Source organism: Dipodomys spectabilis, unplaced genomic scaffold, assembly GCF_019054845.1.
Source record: "Dipodomys spectabilis isolate Male_0828 unplaced genomic scaffold, ASM1905484v1 ptg000052l, whole genome shotgun sequence".
Lineage (NCBI taxonomy): Eukaryota > Metazoa > Chordata > Mammalia > Rodentia > Heteromyidae > Dipodomys > Dipodomys spectabilis.
The window spans coordinates 876,069-892,021 of NW_024870729.1; the positions used below are offsets into that span (position 1 = coordinate 876,069).

General features: G+C 39.7%; 1 protein-coding gene across 4 annotated transcripts in view; it reads left to right on the top strand.

Moving 5' to 3' along the window:
- The window catches only part of Tacc1 (transforming acidic coiled-coil containing protein 1), a 73,196-nt gene that overhangs the window by 28,023 nt on the left and 29,220 nt on the right, over positions 1-15,953 (top strand). For 2 of the 4 annotated variants that reach the window (XM_042679489.1, XM_042679490.1), the window contains exons 3-4: positions 8,373-9,477; positions 13,728-13,788. In XM_042679489.1, coding sequence (XP_042535423.1) covers positions 8,373-9,477; positions 13,728-13,788 — 1,166 coding nt within the window. The remainder of the gene's footprint in view (positions 1-8,372; positions 9,478-13,727; positions 13,789-15,953) is intronic. The other 2 variants (XM_042679491.1, XM_042679492.1) reach the window with 1 other exon arrangement.

Consider the following 15,953-nt stretch of genomic DNA (forward strand, 5'->3'; position numbering starts at 1 on the left):
GCTAGCACTCTATCACTTGAGCCACAGCACCATTTCCAGCTTTTTCTGCTTATGTGGTGTTAAGGAATTGATGCATGCAAGGCAAACACTCTACTACTGAGCCACCTTCCCAGCCTCAGCTACTGCAGTCTTTATTGGTTTTGTTAATTTTTTTCTTATAAGTAGGAATCTGCTTTTCCTTTTTATATTATACATATATGTATAGATATACTAATATACACTATTTATTATATATACTTATTATTTATTTATAATATATTTATAATGTATAATATGCGCTATATATTACTTATAACAGATATAGTATAACAGATCATAATTTAACATATAATAATACAATATATTGTATATTACATATAAATATATATATACATATGTACTATAAATGTGTGGATAGATAGATGTACATATATATACATATATATGTATCATATATATATATATATATATTATGTGTGTGTGTGTGTGTGTGTGTGTGTGTGTGTGTGTGTGTGTGTGTGTGCATGTGCTGAGACTGGGCCTTGAACTCTGGGTTTTCTTTCTTCACCTAGCTTTTTCCAGTCATAACTGGAACTTTACCACTTGAGCAATGCCTCCAGTTCTGGCTTTTTGCTGATTAATTGGAGATAAGAGTCTCTTGGATTTGTCTGTCCTGGCTGGCCTTGAGCCATGATCCACAGATCTTGAGTTGCAGTAATCTTTATTTTACCTCATAATGGCTCTAAGGCTTTACTTGAGTAGTTATGCTGGCAATTGAATGTGGCAAAGAGGGCTTAAATTCTTAAGTGATAGGGCAAATGATTTCAGCCTCCTGAGTAGCTAGGATTACAGACTTGAGTCACCAATATCCAGTTCTTCTCTTTTAATATTTGACCATACAATTCTATTTTTTTCTTTTTCTTTTTCCTTTTTTTTTTTTTTTGGTCGGCTGTGGGCTTGAACTCTGGGCCTGAGCACTGTCCCTCAGTCTTCAGCTCAAGGCGAGCGCTCTACCTCATGAGTTACAGCCCCACTTCTGGTTTTCTAGTCATTTATTGGCGATAAGAGTCTCACAGCTTTCCTGCCTGGGCTGGCTTTGAACTGTGATCCTCAGATCTCAGCCTCCTGAGTAGCTAGGATTACAGGTGTGAGCCACTGGTGCCCAGCTATAATTCTAATTTTATCCTTTGATGTGACAGTAATTTTAATCCCTTTATTCCAGTCAGTCCTAAAATATTCAGAGACTCTCTGTTGTTTACTAGTTTTCTAGGCTAAATATCTTTGATTAGTTGTTTACAGACAGAACTGTTTTGAAGTTCCCTTATTTTAGTGCATTCATTTTTTTGTGAAAAAATTTTTTAAGATAAGGAATTCAGTCTTTAGCTGAATTCAGAGCCCTACCCTTTAGTAGTGGTTTTGCTTTCCAGTTTTACTTATCTCTAGTCAATGGTTCAGAAATATTAAATAGAAAATGTTATAAATAAACAGGACTTTAAAGAATGCACCTTTCCCAGTAGTTTAAAGAAATCTCAAACCATCCCAGTCCAAGGTTGTGAATCATCTCTATTAGCTGTCCTAGAGTCACTGAATTATCATCTGGGTTATTAGATCTTCTCAGATGCATCACAGTTCTTGAGTTGCTATAATCTTTATTTTACTTTATAATGGCTCCAAGGCCTAAGAGTAGTGATGCTGGCATTGGATATGGCAAAGAGAGGCTTTAAGTGCTTAAGTGATAGGGCAAATGAGAGAAAAAATACTGACTGAAGTTGCAAACATAACAGTCGCATTAGGTGGTGAATGCTTAGGAAGGAAAAGTAATAGGGCTTGGTACTATCTCCATGGTTGCACTCGTCTACTGGGGTCTTGGGAATTAACCCCGCCATGGTAAAGGGATGACTACTGTATTCTAGCTGTCAGGAAGTGATCTAACATATACAGTTTAGGAACTAAGCTCTGGGGTTGCACAGACTTTGATTTGCTTAGTGGGTAAAGCTATCATCTAGATTAACAAATGATCTAGATGCATTCATAGTAAGTAGCACATTTACCAGCTCATAAAGCCCTTAGTGTATTTTCCTCAACTTTGCTGTCCTCAGTGTTGTTGATCTAAATTTTAAAAAATCAGAGAGATTCTCTAAAGAATAGTATTTACGTTGAGAATAATAGAACATTGCAATGGGAATAGCAAATGCCACTAGTAAGCTAGGAGATTGAAGCAATAGGAAGTTTTAAAGGACAAAATTTTGAGGAAGATTATATATTAGGTTTTTGTTTTTTTGTTTTTGTCAGTCATGGGGCTTGAACTCTGGGCCTCGGTGCTGTCCCTCAGCTCTTCAGCTCAAAGCTAGCGCCCTATCACTTGAGCCACAGCGCCGCCACTTCCGGTTTTCTGGTTTTCTGAGTGATTTATTGGAGATAAGAGTCTCACAGACTTTTGTGTCTGGGCTGACTTTGAACCTTGATCCTTAGATCTCAGCTAGGATTACAGGCATGAGCCACCAGCACCCGGCATATATTAGGTATTTTAAGATAGTAGTCTTTGATCATATAATTAATAATGAGAGTATAAGAATGTCTTCATGTCTAGGGGATGTAAGTCAGTAGAATAATATTTACTTTGTACGAGCAAGGTCCAAGGATTCAGTCCTCATCACTTAAAAAAAAAAAAAGGCAGAACAGGTGCATAGTAAAACCAATCACTAGGTGCTGTCCTTATAGAAGTGAGGGTTTTGTTCAGAGAAAGAGACAGAGACAGAGAATTTTGCCCATCCAGTGGCTTGAACTCAGAGCCTGAGCACTGTCTCTGAGCTGCTTCTTCTTTTTTTTTTTTGTCGGTCATGGGGCTTGAACTCTGGGCCTGGGCACTATCCCTCAGCTCTTAAGCTGTTTGTTTCCCTGAGCTCTTCAGCACTCTACCACTTGAGCCACAGCACCACTTCCAGTGTTCTGGTGATATTGGAGATAAGAGTTTCATGGACTTTCCTGCCAGGGCTGACTTTGAACTTCGATCCTCAGATCTCAGCCTCCTGAATAGCTACGATTACAGATGTGAGCCACAGGTGCCTGGCTGTCTCTGAGCTTCTTTTGCTTAGGGCTAGCTCTTTTCCTCTAGAGCCACAACACAATTTCCAGCTTTTTCTTTTTATGGGGTACTGAGGAATGGAACCCAGGGCTTCATGCATGCTAGGCAAGCACTCTTACCACTAAGCCACATTTGCAGCCCTGATTTTTTTTTTTTTTAAATTATCCTTAAGTAGTTGTACAAAGGAGTTGTCATTTAACAAAGCAGTTTATGAATATAATGCATCTTGATTCATTCACCCCTTTCAACATTTTCACCCATTCTTTTCCCACCCACTCCTTCCCTCAGTCTTTTTAATTTGGGAGGATGTACATTGAATTCTTCACTGCATTTTCCTCCTCTTCTCTTCTTTTTGTATACTCTTTCCCTATTGACTCCATCCCACCCTTTTTTGTTTATTTTTGTTTTATAATTAATGTGGTAGCCTCTGCAAGCTTGTGGTCTGATATTTTTTGTGTGTGATAGTTGCTGCTGCTGTCAGGCAATTATTCATAAAAACCAATCTTCATAGCTTTGCTTACTTATTTTTTTAAGGTTTACACAGAAAACTCTGTCTTGATTCTGATAACTTTTATAATTTTCTTCCCTTTTTAACGTTTGTTTTGTTTTTAAGACAGTGTCTTATTTGTGTTGCCCAAACTGACCTTACAGTCTCCTGGATAAGCTGGGACTACAGAATCATACTAACATGCCCACATTTCTTTCATGGTACTTTTATTTATCTCTAACTACTGTCTAAGACTGTATTTGCTTTGAGCTCAGTTACACCAGCGGGTTATGTTGAATTTATAGACATCTAAAAATCACCTATGTACCTATAATCCTAGCTAGGATTGAGGTTTGAGCCAGATTAGGCAGGAAAGTTGGTGAGACTTACATCCAGTTAACTATCAAAGAGCAGAAGTAGAGCTGTGGCTCAAAGTGGTAGAGCTCTAGCCTTGAGCAAAAGAGTTCAAGCCCCACGACCAAGAAAAAAAATGTACCAAAAATTTAAGTGGAAGCCAGGCACTGATGGCTCACACCTGTAATTCTAGCTACTCTGGAGACTGAGAGTGAGGATCATGATTCAAAGCCAGCCTGGGCAGTTCATGAGACTCTTATTTCCAATTAACCATCAGAAAACCAGAAGTGGTACTGTGGCTCAAAGTGGTAGAGTGCTAACCTTGAGCAAAGAATCTTAGGGATGGGGCTGGGAAGGTGGCTCAGTGGTAGAGCGCTTGCCTTGCATTCCTGAGGTCCTGGGTTCAATTCCTCAGCACCACATAAGCATAAAGAAAAAAGCCGAAGTAGTGCTGTGGCTCAAGCGGTAGAGTGCTAGCCTTGAGCTGAAGAGCTGAGGGACAGAGCCCAGGTCCAGAGTTCAGGCCCCACGACCGGACCCCCCAAAAAAAATAAAATCTTAGGGACAGCGCCTAGGCCCAGGAGGGTCATGGTAGTTCTTGGCATAACACTTAGTCTAGGCTAATAAATTTATGATAATTGCTTTATGATATTTTAATTTAAATATATTAAGTAAATCATATACATAAAAATTAAACTAGTCTTTTATTTTTTTATTGTGAAAATACTGTACAGAGAGGTTACAATTACATGGGCAAGATAATGAGTACATTTCTTATGAAGCATTGTAGCCTCCTCCTTTGTTTCCCCTTCCCATCCCTCCCCAGCCTCCCCCCGCCCCCCCCACCCAATCCTCCCCTCCCCCCCCCCCCCACCAAAGTTGTAAAGTTCCTTTTCGACATAACGACTTGTACATCTCATTGTTGCAATGGGTCCACCTGTATCCCTATTTAATCGATTTGTTTTTCCCCTTCCCCTCCACAAATTATACCGACATCAAATACAGTGAAAGCAGGGTTATACTGTGGGGGAGGGACATACAAAGCAACAAAGAAATCATCTTATAAATGTGTTAGAAACAATCGCATGAAAGAAAAAATACATTTGAATACATAGCTTATGGTTCATTTCCCTAACATCACCTTATCTGACCTTTTCTGCTTGACTCATACATATACTAGATATTGCAAATAAGGGAAACCGTGGTACCTATGTTTCTTTGGGCCTGGCTTACTTAATATAATTTTTTCCAAGTCTTTCCATTTCCTAACAAATGGGGCAATGTCATTCTTTCTAATGGAGGCATAGAATTCCATTTAAACTAGTCTTTTAAATTATTCTTATTTTACAAAATTCACCATTATTTAGGTAAATAGTTCTTTCTGTGTATGGTTTGATTTATAATATAATGATTCAAAAACTTTATTGAGTAGACTGTCAGGATAAGGAACACATGCCTTTATTGAATATGTTCCATAACTTATCTTGTTAACATAAAATCATTATATTTGATTCAAGACGTGGACTCGAACTCAGTAACTTAAGCTTTTGCTCATTGGCTACTAATGAACAAAATGCTCATTCTACCAACTGATCCATGCCTCCAACCCCAAAATAAATTTCTGATTGGGCAGGACCATTTCTTGCTTGTCAGAATATAGAAAGGGGGACTGCTGCTCTCCCATCATCCCATGCCTCTTGCTCTTAGTGGCACAAGGTTAAAAACTTAAAATAACAGCCTTTGGAATAGGTTTGTCAAGATCTGTTGTCTGCAGTGGGCTTGCATATGGTGTAAGAGTGGCTGGAGTTCTTTTTAAAATGCTGCATGTAACGACACCAGTGGCTCATGCTTGTAATCCTAACTACTTGAGGCTGAGATCTGAGGATCACAATTTGAAGCCATCCCAAGCAGGAAAGCCCATGAGACTCTTATCTCCAATTAGCTACCCCCAAAAAGCCAGAAGTGGAGCCATGTCTCAAGTGGTAGAACACTAGCCTTGAGCACAAAATCTCAAGAGACAGTGCCCAGGCCCTGAGTTTAAACCCTAGTACTGGCAGCGGGGAGGGGGGGGGGGGGTGGCGGCGGGGGAAGCTACATGTTAAAGTTTCTAGAATATAGGTCTTAACATTTGTTCCCTATCACCATAACAGATCTGCTTTCTCCTTTAGCTGTCATTTTCCAGTCTTTTTTTTTTTGGCACGTCCTGGGACTTGAAATCTGGGTCTGGGCACTGACCCTGAGTTCCTTTTCCTCAAAGTTAGTACTCTACCACTTGAGCGAGAGTGCCACTTCTAGCTTTTTCTGTGATTAATTGGAGATAAGAGTCTCATGGACTTTCCTGCCCAGAATGACTTCAAACCATGATCCTCAGATCTCAGTCTCCTGAGTAGCTAAGATTACAGGCGTGAGCCACTGGCACCCAGCATTTTCCAATCTTTTAATAGTGGAACATTTCTCTTAGACAAAAAATTGTACAGACGCTAAAGTACCTTTATATATGCAGATCAGTAGTCACATGATAAATTTTTGAACAGTTCAGCTTAGTAGCTGAGATAATGCTTTAATCAAACTGTTCCAGAAGTCTAAAAGGAGCACAGGGAAATTCACGTTGCAAAATTGAATTGCTGGGGCTGGGAAGGTGGCTCAGTGGTAGAGCCTTGCCTTGCATGCATGAGGCCCGGGGTTCGATTGTTCAGCACCACATAAGCAAAAAGAAAAAAAGCCGGAAGTGGCGCTGTGGCTCAAGTGGTAGAGTGCTAGCCTTGAGCTGAAGAGCTGAGGGACAGTGCCCAGGCCCAGAGTTCAGGCCCCAAGACCGGATCCCCCCACCTCCCACCCCCAAAAATTGAATTGCCAACAACTGCTAAAAACTGATCTAATTTCTTAATTTTATTATTTAAAATTTAGGAAAGTACATGAAGTAAATCCTCATGAGTGTAAATCTGTTTGATGGAAAATGTAACACTGAAATGCTTAAAGTATCATTTAAAAAAATCTTAGCTATTATAGCTTTTTTAAAATTAAGGGCATGTACTACTACACACTACACAGTATACCTAGCCCAAAATAACTCTTGCTACTTTAATTTTAACAAAATAATGGGTTTCATTATGACATCTTTATATGTTCCCAGTACCTTCTTTTGTGCCTAGGTGCTGTCTTTGAGCTTTGCTCAAGGCTAGCCATAGCTCCACCTCTGGCTTTTTGTGGTTAATTGGAGATCAGAGTCTCATAGAGTTTCCTACTTAGGCTGGCTTTGAACCACAATCTTCAGATTTCAGCCTCCTGAGTAGCTAGGATTACAATCATGAGCCACTGGCACCTAGAACCTCTATGTTTTTTAATGGTTTGTTTTCTTGTTTGTTTTCTCTTTCCCTTATTAGCACAAATAATAGTATGCAAGTATTCTTTTACAACATTTCAAACATATGGTTATCAGCATACCTAAGTGAAATTGTGTATGTTTAAAAATATTCTTCTTAAAATTTTGTATGTAGCCATGCACTGGTGGCTCATACCTGTAATCCTAGCTTCTCAGGAGGCTGAGATCTGAGAGTGGTGGTTTGAGACCAGCCTGGGCATAAAAGTCCATGAGATTCTTATCTCTAGTTAATGAGCAAAAAAGCTGGAAGTGGTGGTGTGGCCCAAATGTTTGGACACTAGTCTTAAGTGAATAAGCTAAAGGAATAGTGCCAGGCAGGCCCTGAGTTCAAGCCCCAGTAACAGCATGCATGGGCACACACACACACACACAGTTTGTATGTAATCAAGTTTATATATATTTTTTATGAAGACTTTCAAAGCAGTACAATGAAAACTAACATATACCTAAATCTGTGTGAAAATGATCAGATTTTTGCTATGTAATCTAGGCTAAAGTAAGATAATCCTCTTGTGTCTATCTGAATGCTGGGGTTATAGATATATGCTACTGTGTACAGCTTTTAAAGGCATTTCTTTACCTATTTTCCAAATTTGGTTCTTTTAGTTCTAAGATACACTGTGAGGTGATACCGAGCTGGTCTTGGTGGTTTTCATTTATTTTTGTAACAATTGACTTACTTAATTCTCATTTGTTTATTGTGTAAAATTCGAACCCTGGAACTGACAGGCTGGGTCTGGGAACTGTCTCGGTGCTCATTGCATCCCTACAACTAAGCTGATGGTGTCTGAAGATTCCTCAGCCTAGTTTAGCCTAAGGAATGTTAATGCATTGCAATTAAGCTTCAATTTACTTAGCCTTTTTCAGAACAGCTGTGCTATTGGCATAATTGTTACAATGTACATACACAGTTTGGAATAGTAAAATTCATTTTGGGATATAATGCCCTTTTAGGCTCTACTGTCATCCTTGCTGAGCTTTAAAGCGGCTTAATTCAAAAAGAGTTTGCTGTTTATCTAGGTGAATTTAGATAGTATGAAGTATGATGATCCTTTGATAGATGGCTTTTTATTTTTCTGTTTTAGAATCACAAGAAGCTGAGGAACAGCTGGTAGCAGAAGTGATTGAAAAATGTTCATCTGAAACTTGTTCTAAACCTCCGGAAAATGAGGTACCACAGCTGGCCACTGATACTCATCCAGTCCAGGATGGCAAAGAAGAACCTGAACACGATACTAGCAAAATCTCAGTAGTGAGGCCATATTCGATAGGAACCAAGAATTCCAAAGATATCCCAGCATCTCTTGGAACAAAAGCAGCCTATGGCTGTGTAACTGAAGTCTCAGGGGAGGTTTTGCCTTCCATCCCACCAGAAGTCATCCAAGACAAGGCAATGACAGAAGGCAACATGGGGGTTACACTTGAAGCTTCTACAGAAATGGATCTAAAGGTCAGCAGCTCCTGTCTAGAGCCTGTAACCAGTAGAAGCAAACTAAGAAAGCCTAAGCCTGTCTCCCTGCGGAAGAAAGCAACTGGAGGAGAGTTTTCAGAAACAGAAACTTCCAGGGAAGGCATACCTATTCCCAAGTCATCCTCCCAGTTCCAATCAGATGAATCTGATGAGAACACACCTGTGCTGGGTGGTACCAAGAACCAGAAATCTCCTCCTGACTGGAAAGAAGCTTCTGGCACTCTGAGTAGTGACACCAATGACTCAGGAGTTGACCTGCAGGAAGAGTCAAAGAGTTCACCTCTCAAACTCCAGTTTGATTTCATAGAAGTAGAAAATGGAGAGGCCAGGAAAGCCCTTCCAAAGAAACCTGGCAAGAAACCAGGAAACAAACTGATGCCCAAGATACAAAAAGATGGCATCAGTAAGCTAGTAGGGGTAGAACAGACTGTAGAGCCAACAACCAGAGACACACCCTTTTCCCAAGCATCCCCGAAGAGAGAACCAACTCAATGGGATCACCCCAACTTTAATCCCTTTGGGAGCCACTCCATTCTGCAGAAATCCCCACCTCTGTCCTCTAAGGGCTCCTACCACTTTGACCCAGATAACTTTGATGAATCCATGGATCCCTTTAAGCCAACCACAACTTTAACAAGCAGCGACTTTTGTTCTTCCACTGGTAATCATGTTAATGAAATATTAGAATCACCTAAGAAGGCAAAGTCTCGTTTAATAACGTGAGTGACGTTGGGTGCTGGGTGCTATGTCTGTGTATTCTCTTTGAGTTCAGCAGTAGCTACTTTTGGTTTTAGTGAGCTACATTTATCTTGGAGGTGCACTGGGACTATACAAAGCTTATGACTTTATTCTGTACTCTAAGAGTTTTCCTTTCTAGGTTTTTGACTAATTTTTGAATCCTTGACTTATTTAACTAAACTTTTATAGGTATTCCTTACTCTGCATAGTTTTATGTTTATTTTTTTGTCAGTTGTGGGGCTTGAACTCAGGGCCAGGGTCCTGTCCCTGAGTTTCTTTGTGCTCAAAGTTAGTGCTCTACCACTTTGAACCACAGCTCCTCTTCTGGTTTTCTGGTGGTAAATTGGAGATAAGAGTGTCACAGACTTACCTGCCTGGGCTGGCTTTGAACTGTGATCCTTTGATCTCAGCCTCAGGGGTAGCTAGGATTATAGGCGTGAGCCATTAGCACTCAGCTCTGCATAGTTGTTTTTTTTTTTTGCTAAAAAAAAAAATCAGGTAGAGATTTGATGGGTTCATAAACCTCAGTCAAAATTACTTTGGATACAGAATTCAAATGTAAGTGTTGTACATGTATGTGTACACATGCATAGGCACGTGCGCTGGTGGGGCATGAACTCAGGGCCTGGATGGTGTCCTTGAGTTTTTTTGCTCGAAACTAGTGCTCTACTACTTGAGCCACAAATCCACTTCTGGCTTTTTGGTGGTTAATTAGAAAAATCTCATGGATTTTCCAGTCTCAGCTGGCTTTGAACCATAACCCTCAGAACTGTAATTCTCACCTTCCTAAGAAGCTAGGATTATAAATGTGAGCCACCAGTGCCCAGTGGGGAGGGGAGAAGAGAGAGAGAGAGAGAGAGAGTATGTAAACCTACTACAAAAATAGGTGGTGAGGATTCTTGTCTTCTTTAGCAAGAAAGTGAATTTCTGATAAACCAAGGATGGTTTAAAGGATCAATTAAGTCTGAATAAATTAATCAATTAGTCTTCTGTCTTATCCTCCCTCCAACTCCCATTTCTCCCAAGAAACCTGGATGAACTTTGGGAAGCTTTTTGGAGTTCTCAGGCCATGTCAAAGCTTCTGTTTAACTTCATTGCAAGATTACCTTAATTGAGTACATGACAGTGTATCTCTTTTTAACTCTGATATTTTCCTAAAAGACATAAAAAGGACCAAATGACACCAATAATAAAATGTGAAATGGGAAGATGAAGAGACCATACTTGTAACTGTCACTTCATCAGTTGAGGAAGTGCTTCTCAACATTACTGTTACTTCAGTAAAAATACCAGATGGTGAATCGTACTAGAAAGGAAAATATCTGGAATAATGGAAAGTACAGATTTCAAGACAAGCAGACTGTGCAACATAGGAATCAGTCAGTTCTCCAGAATATCCCCTAGCATATCTGTGGGGTGAATGTAGTTCTTGGTTTGATTGTATATGAGCAGTTGAATGCTTATTGAAAAACAGTATCCATTGGATGTTGGTACAGTTTTCTTTTGTGGGTTTTAAGGTTAGCTAGGTAGTCTAGACAGCACTGGGCATATCACTGCCTTGGTACTTTGTCCTCTAAGGGTGGTGCTTCTTACCAAAGTTGTTAGGAGTCATTTGGAAGCTATGTGTTCAAAGCATGAAGCAAGTTCATTTGTGTTAGATGAGATTAAATCTGTATCAAAAAGGAAATGTACTTAGTACCAAGAAGCTTCTTGCCTTGAGTCGGCCATCCTCACCTGATAGTGTTTTCCTTTTGCTTTTTTGTGGAATGCACTTCTTGATCTAATATGTCTTCCACATTAAAAAATAGTACACAAAATTCTTTTCTTTCTATAAAAAGCACTGCTAGACCTCTTATGTAATATTAGGATTTTGGTGACCAGAGCTCTTCATTTGTAGAAAGGACTGAAAGCAATATTTGATAGTAACATCTAGTGGGTAGTTAGGAGTTTTATGAAACATTCAAAAAGATGTATATGAGCTGGGTGCCGGTTGCTCTTGCCTGTAATCCTAACTACTTAGGAGGCTGAGAACTAAGGATGACAGTTCAAAGCCAGCCTGGGAAGGAAAACACGTGAGACTCTTTTTTCCAGTTAACTACCCAAAATGCTGGAAGTGGGGCTGTGGCTCAAGTGATAGAGGGCTAGCCTTGAGAACAAAAGCTCAGGGACAGCACTCAGGTCCGGAGTTCAAGTCCCAAGACTGACATACACATGAAGAGATGTATGTGATTCATGTCGAGATTCTTCTATGAAATGGACACAGCATAATATGATTGGTATTTTTCAGACCAAATAAGGTAGATGGTGTGAAATCATTTTAAGCTGTTTTCATGGTTTTTTTTGTTTTTCTTCTGAGACAGGATCTCAGTATTAATCCTAGGCTGGCCTAGGTCCTATGGCTCTCTCGCCTCAGCTTCCCAAGCACTGGGATTCCAGGTGACATCACTCATTTAAACCTGGCTGAAAATTTGGTGGTACACACCTACTATAGAGATACTCAGATTTCTTCTCAATTACATTTTTGTTCATTTTTTTACCTTTGATCTGGATGATTACACAGTAAAAAATATAGACATTCTCAGTAGTGAAATATTGTCTTTACATATACATTTTTATATATATTTGAAGGTTTACTTTTCATCTGTTGATTTGCATCTATGGCATTTCTGAGTGTTTATACCATTCTATTAGTCCATTAGAGTTGAGGACTTACTAGTCATTTCCTCACCAGTGCTAACATTCAGGAATACATTTTAAATTTGTATCTCATCTCATAGAGAAAACCATTTTTACATCTACCAGAATCAAGATATTCTAGTCTTTACATGATTTTTTTCTCCATCTGTCTGTCTCTCTTGTCTCTAATTTTGTTGGTGCATCAGGACTACTGAGCAAGTGAAATTTCTCTGTTTTCTGTTGTAAGTACTCTTGCTATTGATGCTTTTTGTCCCTGGGACTGCTAGAAGTCCCCTCTCCTAGCCCTGCTCCACTCTCTTTCCATAGCATGTTGGCTTTTCTTTTTCAGTTTCCCTTTTTGGTGATTTGTTTTTCTTTTGCATTTCATTTTTCCCCCTCATAAGTTGGCTTAAGCCTTGCAAGTCTGTACCTAAAGGAGTGGAAATGACCCTTTCCACCTTAGGTGCTAGAGCTTGTGTTCCCTGGCTTGGCACGCTTTGAATACCAAAAGCTGGCTTGGCCCCAAGAAGTGCTGTGGCTTGGCTACAGCACTGGTTCGAGGGACTCTTCTGCTAGATATTTTTGATAACTTATAGCCACTAGAACAGGTAATATATCTTACTAGTAAATTTCACTGAGTCATCCTGAGTTAGATGACAGAGGGTGGCATTCAGAGCATAAGGGAAAGACGATGGACTAGTGATAGTATGCATTCTGGTAACTTGGTACTTATCTTTGTGTTTTTTGCAACATACAAAAGCAAGTTGCAAATAGTTTTTTTTTTCTTTTTTTGGTTGTTTGTTCTTTTCTTTAATTGTTATTATTAAGTAGTTGTACAAAAGAGTTAACAATTTTTTTTTAAACTGAAAACTTTAAGCTTATTAAAACAGCAGAATCTGAGTTAACCTTGTGATCACAAATTATAAACTAGCCTAAAAATAATGGTGGAGTGGGGTGGGGGGGAGCGGAAGGTATCTAAGTTTTCCCTAGTTGTGGCCTTATTTTACATTTCATGGTGCTCATCTTCCGTCTTGGTACATAAAAATAATTGCTTAAATATTTTAACTTATATACTTTCATTGACTACAGTTCTTTTCTGTAAGTACCCAGAAGCTCTGGAGTAGAGCTGTCTTAGGAAATATCTGTGGCTTTTAGGACAATAAAGACTTTTTAAAGACTTTTGTGCAGCGTGATGATTTTCCTGATGAACGTCAAAGTCAAGGGAGTAACAATCAGACTAGAACATCTGTAGGCTTACGACTGTACTGTTTAAAAGGCTTTAGAGATGTGTAATTAAGCAGTGTAGGAGTCAGAGTACTGGTATTGACAACACATAGAAGCACACAAAGTAGTCTTTCAGAGAATGAGCCCAGCTGTCATTCTTTGCATACCCTGACAGCCAAGGTGTCTCTGTCTCTACCATGCACATGTGTGACTTGTGTGGTGCTGTTTGCTTTGGCTTCTCTTTGCAACACTGCCCTCTGCTCCACCTCATACCTTCCGAGTTGTCATTGTGATTCCAAACTGGCTCTTGCCTGTTTTCCTCTTTTTCTAGGAGTGGCTGTAAGGTGAAGAAATATGAAACTCAGTCTCTGGCTGTGGATACTAGCTCTCAGGTAAGTCTGTGCCTGTTACCGGAATGATTCTTAGACCAGTTGGCCCCCAGTTAGAGTTTGTAACCCCTATATGTGGCTCAAGAAAAATCTCCAGTGGCTGCCTGAGTACTCAGCTTTAAGAAAAACATTGTTGTGATCATGTCCTAAAATCCAGGAAGGGCTTAGAAGAGAAGTAACTGTTTTCACAATGAAGAGTAAAGTTTCACCTTTAAAAAAATAAAATTCCTAATCTGAGTCTTACAAAGTCATATCACCACATATTGTGAAACCTTTTAAGACATCAAACAGAGGAAGGATTGGAAATATTGGTTGGTGTAGGAACTGACTCTGTTCCTTTCTTAGAAAGTACATTGTAATCTTTTTTTTTTTTTTTTTTTGTCGGTCATAGGGCTTGAACTCTGAGCCTGGGCGCTGTCCCTCAGCACTTCAGCTCAAGGCAAGTGCTCTACCACTTGAGCCACAGCACCACTTCTGGTTTTCTGATGGTTTATTGGAGATAAGAGTCTCATGGACTTTTCCTGCCCATGCTGGCTTTGAACCATGATCCTCAGATCTAGCCTCCTGAGTAGCTAGGAGTACAGGCATGAGCCACCAGTGCCTGGTAATTTCCAATTTATTGCTCTAACAGCACCTGAGTTGCCACCTGATAAATCATTAAAAATAAGTTTTGATGACAGGATGTTTTGGCTACAACTTGGAAAAGAATTGGATGGCATTTCTATTAGAACACTTTTCTTCTGTTAAATCCCTTTTTTTCTATAAATAAGGGTTTGTATTATAATTACAAAACTGGAAACCACTAATGAAATTGATGCTTTTTAAAATTCCAGTAATAAGTATATCTAACAGTAAATTTGTAGCCCATGACTGTATAAAGTGTGAGGAAACAAAAAAACCCAAACCAACAACCTCACCCCTCCAAAAAATACAAACCTCAGGTTTACCTGATTGCAGTGAGCCACTTTAAAAAATGTATTTCAATATAATTACAAGAATATATTCATAACAGTTAAGGGACACAATTTAACATCATTCTGTACAACTTGTACAGAAATTTATACATAGTTTAAGATTTTTTTTTAAAGCCAGGGAGGTATTTGAACTCTTGGCCTGGGCGCTGTCCCTCAGCTCTTCAACTCAAGGCTAGCACTCTACCACTTGGTTTTCTGAGTGGTTTATTGGAAATAAGAGTCTCATGGACTTTCCTGCCTGGGCTGGCTTTGAACTGCAATCCTCAGATCTCCTGAGTAGTTATTTTTTGAGTGTTACAAATGTATGAAAGCAAATCAGGTAACAGGAACTTTGAGAAACTTACTTTTGATTTGCTAAAAACAAAGATCCCTAACTTATCGGCAGAAGTTTTAAAACTTGGTGCAATAGTTCTGGGGTTTGATAACTCTTATAAAAACTTGCACTCCTTCCTTGCTTCCTTCCTTCCTTGCTTCCTTCCTTCCTTCCTTCCTTGCTTGCTTGCTTGCTTCCTTCCTTCCTTCCTTGCTTCCTTCCTTCCTCCCTTCCTTCCTTCCTTTTGTTTTTTGTCGGTCGTGGGGCTTGAACTCTGGGCCTGGGCGCTGTCCCTCAGCTCTTAAGCTCAAGGCTAGTGCTCTACCACTTGAGCCACAGCGCCACTTCCAGTTTTCCAGTGGTTTTATTGGAGATAAGAGTCTTTCCTGGAAGTGGCACTGTGGCTCAAGTTGTAGAGCGCTCACCTTGAGCTGAAGAGCACAGGGACAGCGCCCAAGCCCAGAGTTCAAGGCCCACGACCGACTACCACCCCCCCCCACCCCCCCCCCCCACAAAAAAAAAAACACCTTAAAAAAAAGTCTTTCCTGCACTGGATAGCCTTGAACCGCAATCCTCAGATCTCAGCCTCCCGAATAGCTAGAATTATAGGTGTGAGCCACTGGCACCTGGCTAACTTGCACTATTTTCAAGATAAGTTGTATATTAGTAGGTGTGTTTGTCATTCTCCAGAAAAAAAAGATTAACAATTTACACTTCGGAGCAAGGAAAAAAATGTCTAAAAATGTTTTTAGAGAGAAATCTAGGATAGAGAGACCTGAACAGACTTTTAATGATACAAGCAGGAAGTGATGTAGAGTTCCAAATGAAGTAGAAGTGAAGTAGAATTACAAATTCAGAAATAGGAATAATGTCTATTTCTG